At 40.7% G+C, this 12,230-nt stretch overlaps 1 protein-coding gene across 1 annotated transcript in view; it reads left to right on the top strand.

Moving 5' to 3' along the window:
• Positions 1–12,230, top strand: part of ehd3 (EH-domain containing 3) — a 28,559-nt gene that overhangs the window by 1,998 nt on the left and 14,331 nt on the right. The window contains exons 2-3 of the mRNA XM_050058337.1: positions 7,848–8,024; positions 8,647–8,744. Coding sequence (XP_049914294.1) covers positions 7,848–8,024; positions 8,647–8,744 — 275 coding nt within the window. The remainder of the gene's footprint in view (positions 1–7,847; positions 8,025–8,646; positions 8,745–12,230) is intronic.

Raw genomic sequence — 12,230 nt, 5'->3', positions numbered from 1 at the left:
AAGGAACTGGAAACATGACTTGAAAAGGCTGAAAAACTGTCCTCATTATTGGCTGAACTGAAAACACCTTTGCAACTTCATAAGCAACTTTTAATAATCTCAACATCTGTAATAATATATTCATAAAACCTCAAACAACAGGGGTGTCCAAACTTCTTTGTAATGGGAGCCATATTTGATAAAGTGACCTCGGGGCCAGCTGCGCCTCGCATCATATGGGTTATTAAAAACATACAAATGAGACAAATGCAACTAAAACTATACAACTTTTCACTGCTCCTGAAAGTGGCAGCCCTTGCTGTCGACGTCACGCTTTTTTGCTGTGGACACCTCGCAGGAGTTATCTGCTGTTAGCTAACTGCTTGCTTGCTTGTTTACCATGTCTTTATGAAAACACATTAGCTCCACCTGCATAGTTCCTAGTTGGTGCATGTCTACAAATTGTACGATAGTTCTGCCATCGCAAGGTGAACAGAGAAATGCAACATGAACTTGCTTGATCAAGCAATACTGTGTGTAGGGTTGCAGCGATACACCGGTTTCAGGGTATATCGTGATATAACAGTTGACGGTTATCATACTGTGTACATTTGCTTATCTACGATATTGAAGAAATGACGCAACTGGAAGGAGAATCTCCCCTTTATTTTAGTAATTCAAAAAGGAGAGACTTTTTACACATACATCCAATTATAATAATAAAATGTTTGTTTAACTAAAAATAACCCTCCCATTTTCATTCCTTTAAAGGTCATTCTCACTGATAGTAATATATATTAAGTAATGCTATGATTACGTGAAACCGTGATGTTTTCTTAGGCGGTTATCATACCGTGAAAATCTAATACCGTCACAACCCTAGTTGTGTGGGAGGCCACTTAGAGTATATTTTAGAAGACAAGCCAAGAGCCATTTCAAAGCCATCTGCAGTCACAATTGGCCCCCAGGATGGATTTGGGCATGCCTGTCTGACAACAATATGAACATCAGTCTTCATAAACACAATATAACAGTGCCAATGACTATCACAGGAATAATTATAAAAATAATAATAGTACTTAACTTAGTGGGTGGCACGGTGAGCAGTGGTTAGCACTGTTGCCTCACAGCAAGAGGGTTTCTGGTTCTAACCTGGGGTGGGGTATTCGTACCTGGGGTGAGGGAGCCCTTCTGTGCAGAGCTGCATGTTCTCCCCATGTCAGTGTGGGTTTTATCCAGGTACTCCAGCTTCCTCCCACAGTCCAAAGACATGCACGTCAGTCTGGCGACCTGTCCAGGGTGTACCCTGCCTCTCGCTCAATGTCAGCTGGGATAGGCTCCAGCCCCCCGCGACCCCTAACAGGATAAGCAGTTACAGAAATGAATGAATACTTAACTGAGTGGTAATATGTGGTATTTCAATGCAAGCTAGTATCAGTAAGGCAAAATACAAACATAAAATCACAGAAAAAACACACTGGTTTCCAGCAGATAAGCCACAAGGATTAATCTAGCCTGGTCTGGAGCAGGTCTGGAGTAAATCTTCCATGTGCCTCTGCTTTCATGAAACCGAGTCAGGGCTAAATTCAGCTAAGGTAGCTGGATAATCTTGACTTAATCTGCTATGTTGGTTTCATGAAACAGGCCCAAAGTAAGAGGAACAATATGTTTATATTTAATTTAAGGGTGAACTGTCCCTTTAATACAATTTATCTTAGTTTAGATAAAAGCAAAAAGCAGTGTTTGCTTGCTTATCACTACCTTAAGTACTCTTTGTTACCAGGGTATGACCGATAGTGCTTCAGGCATTTAACATTATTCTGGACAAGGGTGCCTAAAATTCATGATTTGAGATTTAGTGTAAAACTTACTATAAAAATAATGTTTCTTTGGAGTTTATATATATATATATGTGTGTGTGTGTGTGTGTGTGTGTGTGTTTATGTGTGACAGCAGGAGATTATCAGCAGCAGGGTGTTGGGCCTCTTTTGAACTGCAGGACTGCTACTAACGACATGCCCCTCACAAACACACACACAAACACATAAACACACACTCACACTGGTTTGCAGAGCGTAGCAGGTAATTAGTGGGGTAAGCCTTTGAAAGCCAGAGAGAGGATGCTGTTAGTGACTTCCTGCTATAAGACAGGACAGTGCAGACATCTTCCTCCTCTGTCTCTCACTGATTCTCCCTCTCTCTCCCTGTCTTTTTGTTTCTCTTTCTCACCAACAACACCCACCAGTCAGCAGCCTACCCCCCCCCCACGGCACACCACCGGCATTGTAACACTAAGATGCAGAATGCACAAACTGCTGAGTAACCCTCGGTCAGCATCTCTTTCATTTCGCATCACAGGGCCCCAGACTTTAAATGTGGGAGCAGTGCAGGTCAGAAAAGCTCCAACAGTGATGTTTATTTAAATCGTGTTTGACTTGGTGTGAAATAGGAAAGTGATAAAATGTGAATGAATGTCTGTCAGAGGAAGAGAAGATGGATAGAGAGGCGAGAGATGTTGGTGGAGGGTAATGTAGTCTCTCGCGGTTATTCAGAGGTCAGTAATCTGAGCCTGTCTTCATTTCAGGGCTGAAATTTATCGATTTTTCTTTTTTGCTGCAAATTTCACACTCTGAGTCTTTCAGAGAGTGAATCATCCACAGAACCCAACTTCTCCTTCAAGGTGACAGGACACATTGGCTGGGATGACAGGAAGTATATTTAGTCTAGTCATAGTCTTCTATTTTCTGTGCTCACAGGTAGATTTTAATGTGCGTCAGTGCTTTAAACGTTATATAATGTCACTGTGAGGTCATGGGTTGGTGAAGCATGTACCTTTTGAATTTTCAGTTTCATCTCATAGGTCTCATAGGCCGGGAGTCAGGTCCAGTCCTGCTACCTTTTTTTCCCACAATTATTTCCCGTTAGCCTATACCTTGGGCAATCACGAGTTGATAACAAGCACCCACAACTCGTGGCCGAGTGGTCTCAAGGGGCCCAAAACCCCTTTTTTTTTGGACATGTTTCTGGCGAAATGATGCAAATATTAGGGTGCTACGATGACATAAATAGCCATACAAGTATGAAATTTGGCAAGTAGTATCCTGACACAAAGGGGAAAGTAGCAGATTAAGATTCTGGGGCTTGCTGCCATTTTATTTCAAAATATCACGCACAACATCCCCCAAAAACCAAAAAAATTACTGTCAGTTTGACAGATTCTAATTTAAAATGATCATGTTTCATCACTTTGCTATCACTGCCTCACTTAGAGAACTGCCCAAGTTGACAGGCTTCAAATTGAGCCCAAGTTGACTTTTCTATCTTGAAAATTACACTTGCTCTGGCCTAAATTTGTCACTGTACCTCAAATCAGACTCGAGCCTTCCAGAGAGTCTACTTGCCAACTATGTGAACCTGGAAATGTTGAGTTCCCCAAAGTTTTATGCTAGAAATGTACAGAATGCGTGCCCAGCATTTCCTGGATGCTAACTTGAATATGTTGGGAAATTAGCATCGCTAGCATTGATTAGCATAACCACCTATGTAGACTATATTTCAGCAACTGCTTGGTGGATTTGGACAGTATTGGAGTGGTTTTGGGGGTTACTGAAGATGCAGAATCCATTTCTGACATTTTCAAAATGTCAAAAAGGCTGTTTAAACTAGATGTAGCCATATTTCAACTCTCAGGGGGCTGATTTTGATTAATTAAGTGAATTTAGAAGTTTTAGAGGACGCTGAATCAACTGGATTGGACAGATAACTTATCATCTTAAAAGTGCCACTGACAACATACTGCACAGAATGTGATCAACAGGGCTCAATGCAAATTTCTGAAAGTGGTTACCAGGCTGGCAACCAGGCATCAGCTTTTGGTTGTCGAAAGTGAAAATGTGGTTGCCATTTTAGTCACCTTATATTTTGTGTAATTAAAATACTGGAGATTAATAATGAAAATGTGACTCAAACGAATAAGAGCTTTTATTACAGCAAGCAAACAAAATCCGTTGTGTTTTCTCTGATACTTCACAGAATTTGTATCGGAAGTTTTATCAGTTAACCAGTGAACTAGATACGTTACTTATCAAGGTGTGTCGTACATGCCTTGAAGAATAATTTTCCATTCAGCTCCAAAATGCCAGGATACTTACCCTCCCAAGACACAAATTTACATCTCGTTTTTCTTTCAGGTTTATCTGGTTCTTTGTCAATTGACTCACTTTTCATATTTGTGATGCTGACGGTGAGCCAGACTTTTCACCCCACAGTTAAACTAAATTAATTTACTTTGGCATCATCTCTAAAGGTTCAGACACACCAGATCAACATCAAAGAACCAGTGGCAACAAAGGCCGGCTGTTGCGTCGCCTCATGTTGCCTATGCCTCGGCCAAAAGGTGGCACCTAAACACACCGCAAAGACTACGGCCAACTAGCACAAATATAACTCATTCAATTCATTACCAACTGTAAGCCACTAACTCATCACTGTGTCCTGTATGCTTGGGTTAGCTGGCTCTCTTTACAATTTCGTAGAAGTCTTCACTGGTGTTGTCATGTTTACAAAGCTATTCTTGGCCTACTTCCAACATATTTATGTGTGTACTTTAAGCAAAAAATTGAAAATGGCTCTGCTCTCCATTCTCAGAGCATGTTTTTAGTGTCTGTACCGAGGATACGTATAGAGTTTGGCAAGAGTGCCTTGTATGCAGCTGCTTATATGTGGAATCTTCTGCAGAGGGACTTAAAGATGCACTCATTGGTTCCTCTCGGCAGTTTCAAAGCACTGTTGCAGGATTTTTGTACACAAACTTTTGTATGCCGATGTCACGGTGTATCTTCGCTCGTCTTTGTAATCATGTATAGTTGCCATTTTTTGCGTTTTTATGATTCGCTTCTTGTATACATTAACATACTTTTTGGCTTTTCTTTGTAGTGATCTTATTTTGTGTTTTATATTTCTTGTTTTAGAGCTGTACATTTTTATTCTGTATTTTTTTTTGTCTACGTTGTCTGTCTGTTGCTGCCTGTCTCAACCAGGACACTCTTGAGAAAGAGATTTTTAATCTCAAGAGGTTTTTCTGGTTAAATTACAAAAAAAGGGCAACGAAGGCTCAACAATGGCCCAACATTGACCAACGGCAGAATGTCGGCTTGGTGGGTCAGGGCTCTTAAACAGATGCTTGTGCGCGTGCGAGTGAATGCACCAATACACATGCAGCGTTGTCTGGTCCAGTTTTGACTGTAACGGCAGTATTTAAATATCACTATTGCAACAGATATTTAAAATTTATTTATTATTATATTATTTATTATTTTTTTTTATTTTTTTTTTTATAGCCTATATATTAAAAAGCATCTGTCACTGATGCAACCAACCTGGCAACCATTACTGTCAAGCCCTGATAAATGAAATAGCATGATGTGAGATGATGAATTGCACACACATTCACACACAGTATCTTTATGATATCAAACATACAGTCTACTTGTACACACGCATTGCACAACCTCTCTCCACAGACACGCTACACAGACACATGAGCAGAGAGATGGCTCTACCAGGCACTGCTGACTCCTCTGACAAGGTGTGTGTGTGTGTTTGTGGAGAAGATGTATAAGTGAGCTGTGTTTACATCTGGTAGCAGTTAAAATGCATACACATCCCACACTCACATCTTGAATTTATGGCCCTTTGGCTGTAAATCTTTTGCCTAAATCTCCTTTTTACGGCCTGCACCCACATCGCTGGGATGAGTGATGTCACTGAATTAACAGATAAGCATTCAACCTTTCACACCTCAAACATATGAGATCTAAGTCAGCTGTGTTGCCATAGCAACGGTTAAAGAGGAGGTCAAAAGTTTGCATCAGTTGTAACTCGAACACCCATTTGCAGCAGAAAACATTCACAAATTTGAGTTTATAGGTCTGCTAAAAAAATACATGCATGCATAAACTTTAACATGTGGTTGTCCATCTTGTTTTAACCTTTCTCACCTCATTCAGCTGTTTTTCATCATCTGTCAGCAAAACAAGCGCCTGGCAGGGTGGTGTATATGACCACTCCTTTTCTCAGCAATGGTAGAGCTCAACCAAATTCTTGTACAGACTCAGCTTCCTAGTTCAGTCTGAGTATTCTTAATTTTAAACATATTTGGCAACTCCAAAAAGAATTTTGATGCTTCTAAGTTGACTTTTCCTGTAGGAACACTTAAGTGAGGCCTAAATTTCCAGCTGTGGCTGATAGCTATGCTTTCTTCCCTGTTATTGTGCCCACTTTTATCTGTTTATCTAGCATGTCGTTCCCAGAGTGTGATGCTGTCATCTTCTCCTGACAGTAGTCACCATGCTCTTGGGTTTGAATACCTCACCATCTCTCCTGCAACAGGTTTTCGCTCATTTAACCCCACTTTTGGCCAAACACCTCCATCTCTGTCTTATCTAACCGCAAAACAAACTTGTTTCAAACTTAATGCTGGTGAATTTGGAGCAGTGGTTTACTTTGTGCTCAGCAGCTATCCAGCCCAGGATGATGTCAAATTCCCCCATTTTTCGTTCCAGCAGCTTCTAATTCAAGACAGACCTGGTTTCTGTTGATTTTTGAATAGTTTCTTATCATCCTGACCAAAAGGCCTCGCAGCGCTTCTTTCAAATTAGAGCCTGCAGATGTAACGCACATCTGCCCTGCTGCCTGAAGTTGACCGTGGGGATTCAGTCAACTCATTGGAATGATAGAAATGATGGAAGGTCAACTACAAGCAGTTGCGTAAGGGGTTGACTCAGTAACCCATGGTTGGAGAACTTGTACATGCATTTACAGAAACATAATTTAACTGTAAGACAAGACATGTTTTAAGTGTGTGAAAATACTCTGCTGTGGTTAATATTTTGTTTAACAAGGTTTTCCCATATAAAAAGTTTTTAAAAACTCTAAAAAGGGGCGAGAGACTCTGGATCTGGTTCCACCCTGCCCACCAGCAAGTTTTGCTTTTTAATTTCACTTAAAATTAGGTGTGGAGAAAGGTCTAGCTACAGCTAGAGCAGTGCACTGCAAGATAACCAATGTTACCTTTCGAGGAAACATGGGAGAGATTCAGCCGTACATATTTGAGCCTCAGTCAGAGTCAGAGTCAGATGAGGAGTCTGTTGTGCACCAAAATCGGTGACTAGCAGTCGTATCAGAATGCTAAGTGTTAGTTAGTATCTTTTATATGTTTATGCTGTGTTTTAGCTTGTTAGCATGTAGGCTAAATGGCAGCGGCTGACTCAGCGTTAATGGTCGTGAAACCATAGTAATATCTGCTATGATGGTACAGTGTGTTCACATGGGTCCTGTTTATATCCAGAAACTGCACACTCTAACATGTCTACTATCAAAACTTTCACTATGCTAATGCTAACTGCTCTCTGTACTGACAAGTCCACTCTGCGCTGGAGATTTCAGGTTTATTTGTCGGTTTAGTGTCAAAGTCTCTTCCTGGTCAACAGTATTAGACAGCGATTTGCTTACGTATAAGTTACGCACCTAATCTAGCTTGCTTGAATCTGAGATTTTAGAGATCGGCACAGATGTCGCCCCCTTCTGTAGAGGAAAGTAACAAACTTTGCACAGATAAGAAGTCAGTATAGTCAAGGTCAGACATTTTAGGGGACATAAACAAGAGAAAATTACATTTTTAAGTGGGGGGGACTTTAAAAAAGTGAAAGTAATACATGCTGTTATCTTATGAAGTTGTATTATTATATACCCTTGTCGCCTCACAGTATGCTATCTACACAGTGCCCTCTGCACTATTACTCATTATCATTATCAAAAACATCTCGTCTTGTTTTCTGTAACGCCATGTAATACTATCTCCCCTACAGCTACCTGCTGGAGCAGGATTTTCCCGGAATGCGGATCGGCCCTGAACCCACCACGGATTCCTTCATCGCGGTGATGCACGGCGACACAGAGGGAGTCATCCCCGGTAACGCTTTGGTGGTTGACCCCAAGAAGCCCTTCAGAAAGCTGAACGCGTTCGGAAACGCCTTCCTCAACAGGTAAACACACTTTCACGAAGCGGCAGATGATATGCACTGATGGGAGAAGCTGTCAGATACCTGTGGAGGTGTGTGTAGTGAAAACACAGAGTGGTGTACCAAGATGGAGTGTGTGGACGCACGGGGAAACTAGTGGAAAATAAAGGGAGAGTGAGAAAGAGAGTCCACGCTACGGCTCTACATTCCTGCGTGATTGAATTTCCCTCTGCTCACTGGTCAGGCTTTTCTCTTTTAATGGCTGTCTGTGTGTGAGAGACAGACAGGGAGAGACAGACAGCCAGTCGTCTTTGCAGAGTCATCCTTCTGGAAAAAGAAAAAGTGCCAAAAACACTTTACTCTCGCGGTAGTGTCCTTGCTGTGAGGGCCCACCGCTGCTGAAAGGAGACAGAAGAATCGCTGACTGTCAGTGGGGATTAGGGGGGTTCACAGTGAGGACGACCGCTAACCTGTTAGTATTTATACAGCTGGAGACGGAGAGATAGAGGAGAAGGAGGAGAGAGGGAGGCAGAGGTCTGGTGTAGGATGATGTTTGTTGTTTAAACGTTTTACACTTCTGTCCAGTTTCTTTTAACTCTCCTCTCCTCTCCTCTCCTTCTTTCCTTTCCTTGTGTGTGTGATCTAGGTTTGTGTGTGCCCAGCTCCCAAACCCAGTGCTGGAAAGCATCAGTGTGATTGACACACCAGGAATTCTGTCAGGAGAGAAACAGAGAATCAGTCGAGGTGAGACACACACACTCTTTTATCTCCCTCTGTTTATGGTAATGAGTGTGTGTGTGTATGTATGTGTCAGTATTCGTTCACTGGACCCATTCAGCTGCAGCCCCCCTCTAGTCCCACTGAACTCTGAACCACAATGTCAGCATTTCCTTTGGATGTGTACGCGTGTGTGTTTATTTTAGCTTTTAGCTATCAGGAGGATTATGCTTCATTCATTTCAAAGAACAGGAAGCAGCGACAAAAAGATGAGCTCTGAATGTGCTCTCTTATACACACATACACAAGACACACACACACAAATGTATGCACACATTTTGAACACTGTAAAGTTCAGTACTCATTTTGACGTACATTTGCTTTTTCGTGTGTTAAAGGGATGGTCCAGATTTTGAAACTGTATGGTTTGACTAAAATGAACAATGACAGCAATATAGTCCACGATGAGCAGCGCTAAAATCAACCTGCGTAGCTGTCCCTCCATTGTGACATTAGAAAGTGTCACATTTATCTTGCAAGTGTACTCTTCTTCAAAGTTTTGTTTACTTCCTGGATTTTTCCCACATGGAAATTCTGACCAATCAAGAGCAGCTTTCTCACACAAGGCATCTGATCTGGTCCGCTTGTAAATGCTGCCGTTAGAATACAAACCAACTCGACAATTATACAACTTTGTGACAAAATTAGTCCCTGATTCAGACCAAAGGAGACAACTCTAGGTCTGAAAGCACCCTTAAACTGATATTGATTTTTTCAGGTCGGACTTTTAGTTGGCTAAAATAAGTTTTGTTGTTGACTCATCCGCAGCAGTACATTGCTCAGCTTCCATGGTGGCACTACTGCCTATTTCTCTAAACTAGGGGCGTGTTGACCACCATCTACTGTAAGCTATAAACTAACTATGCATAAATTTCTTATACAACCTCACTTCAAAAAATCTAGACTATCCTTTTAAACTTTTATGGTCAACAAACAAAGTTGTACATTTAAGAGGACTTGCAGTGTAGTCGAAGTAGTTACATATGTTTTAGCTTTGGCTCGGAATGAAATTTCAGTATTTGTGGGAATAAGTTAAAAGAAAATGCAACCAGAGAACCATAAAATCTGTCTAAGGATTCTATTTATACTTCGTTCCTACTGTGGTGAGGGTACAACATAAAAACAACGGTCTTGTTGTGAAAAGAATTAGGGGGCTGAGACATTTATTCAGATTATATTGGAGAAAACCACTTTTTAAAAAAAATAAAACTAATTTTACAACATGAAAGCAACAAAAATACCAGATAAATATCTCAGAGTGTGATGCATGTGTGCATTTATTGCAGTTAGAGTAAATACAGATGTTTTTAATGACGTCTAATTCTCATGGCTTGTAACATGTAGCCACTCTTTCAAGTCTTGTATCCTCCTTTAAATGGAAATGTAAGAATCTGCAAGCTAAGGGCCAGTTTAAATTAAAGAGCGTCACATGGACATTTAATTTAATTATGACATTTTTTCTTGATACATCCCATCTGTTTACACAAAAACTCATTCATCTCCAGGGCATACTGCTCTTTGCTTATCCATTGGTGCTTATCTCTGAATACCAAGGTCAGCTCATGGGAATTTTATAAAACTGGACATTTTTTGCAAGTAAAGCAAAATAGAAAAAAACAAAAAGCTCTTTAATCCTTAATGTACTTCTTATCTACATTTTAAGATGTGAACTGGACAGATCTCAACCGTGGTGTTGAACTGAACGCAGAGACTGAAGAGAAGTTTAGGTGTGAAAGGCTCACAAGAATTCCTCAGGGCTTTCTTACAGTTTGATATGTGTCTGGCATGGCTGGCATTCCCAGCGCTGAACGGTGGTATTGCCATACCAACTGCTAACATGAACAAAAGAGCTCAGATAATGAAAGACAGCTATAATTTAGTCTGTCCCACATTCACCCACTCTTTCACTGTCCATTTTTACTCCCTCCATTCTTCTGTCTGTCCACTCTCTCCCCTTGTTTGTACTCCAGTCTTAATTTTGCACTGTCTAGAGGTTTCTTATGCCAAATACGGCCCATACTGATTGTGTCTCTTCTACCAAAACTCTTGGTAATGGCCTTCACCACAGTACATTAATCACTGAATGCACACTGCCACAAAATAGAAGTAGGTTTTGTATGTTGAAGGAATTACGGGGACCTATTATGCTTTTCCTTTTTTTCTGTCATATGTACAGTATTAGAATGTTGAATGGTTGTATTAAATGCAGCCAAGATTCAAATTATGAGTTAAATGTATGTAAAAGTAATCCCTGTGAGCAAAAACCTCAGGCTTCAGACCGTTCTGAATACTGTTTGCAGTGTTTTCAGTCCGTAATGACAGACATCTCTTGATATGGTCATTGGCTCCAGGCACTCTACTGCTCTCTACTGCAAGTTTTTACATTATGTACACTGCTACATGTAGCTACATGCTAACATTAGGAAATTATGTAATCTTGGTTGCTGGTGTTGTTAATTTCTCCCTGATTTTGGATCATATTCCTGCTGGAACATTTTGGTTTAGAAGCTTTTACTGCTGATTTTAAGTGTAAAAAGTCATTTTAAGAGTCATTCGCCTGCTGCAAGGACAGGGCTACTGGTTGCTACATGCTAATGTTGGGGAAATATGTTATCCTGGTTACTGATGTTGTTAATTTCTCCCTGATTTTGGATCGTCCAGTTTTAGAGATTTTGGTTGAGAAGCTTTTATTAGTGATTTTTCACAATGCAAAGTCCCGCTTTACTCCATAACACTCATTCCCTCGCTGCAAGGACGGGGCTACATGTTGCTATGTGCTAATGTCAGTGCAACATGTAATCTTGGTGCTGATGTTGATCATTTCTCCCTGATTACAGATCATATTCCTACTGGAACATGTCCAGTTGTAAAAAATTTGGTTTAGAAGCTTTTACCTGTGTTTTCTAATGGTATAAAGTGCTGCTGTACTCTATTTCAGTCATTCCTACGCCGCATGCAAGGACGGGGCTACATGTTGCTACATGCTAATGTCAGGGAAACATGTAATCTTGGTTGTTGATGTTGTTAATTTCTCACTGATTTCGGATCATTTTTCTGTAGGAACATGTCCGGTTGTGAAAATTATGGTTTAGAAGCTTTAACAGACACAGAAGACCTGGAAACACTGACCATTTAGAGCAGACTGAGCTTTTTCAGGACGGAGGCTTAAAGAGACAGGCGCTAAAATGGAGTGTCTTAGACAGAGGGTGAATACAGGTGATCCAGCACAGACAGTATGAGGAAAATAAAGGGTTTTATGAACATTAAAACATGAACCTGAAAATGAGCATAATAAGTTCCCTTTAACAACACAAACTTACCAAAGGGGTGCCATTCATGCTCGTTCCTACTGTTGAACACTAAATATGTTGTGTTATAATGATGCTTTTGTCAGAACACAATACTGCAGCAGTATCAGTAGATTAGTACTGAATGTAGAGCAGATCCTGATTC

This window comes from Epinephelus moara, chromosome 12 (assembly GCF_006386435.1).
Source record: "Epinephelus moara isolate mb chromosome 12, YSFRI_EMoa_1.0, whole genome shotgun sequence".
In the NCBI taxonomy this organism is placed as follows: Eukaryota; Metazoa; Chordata; class Actinopteri; order Perciformes; family Serranidae; genus Epinephelus; species Epinephelus moara.
Note: the sequence above shows the minus strand (reverse complement) of the source record. Positions and strands in the feature narration are given on the sequence as shown.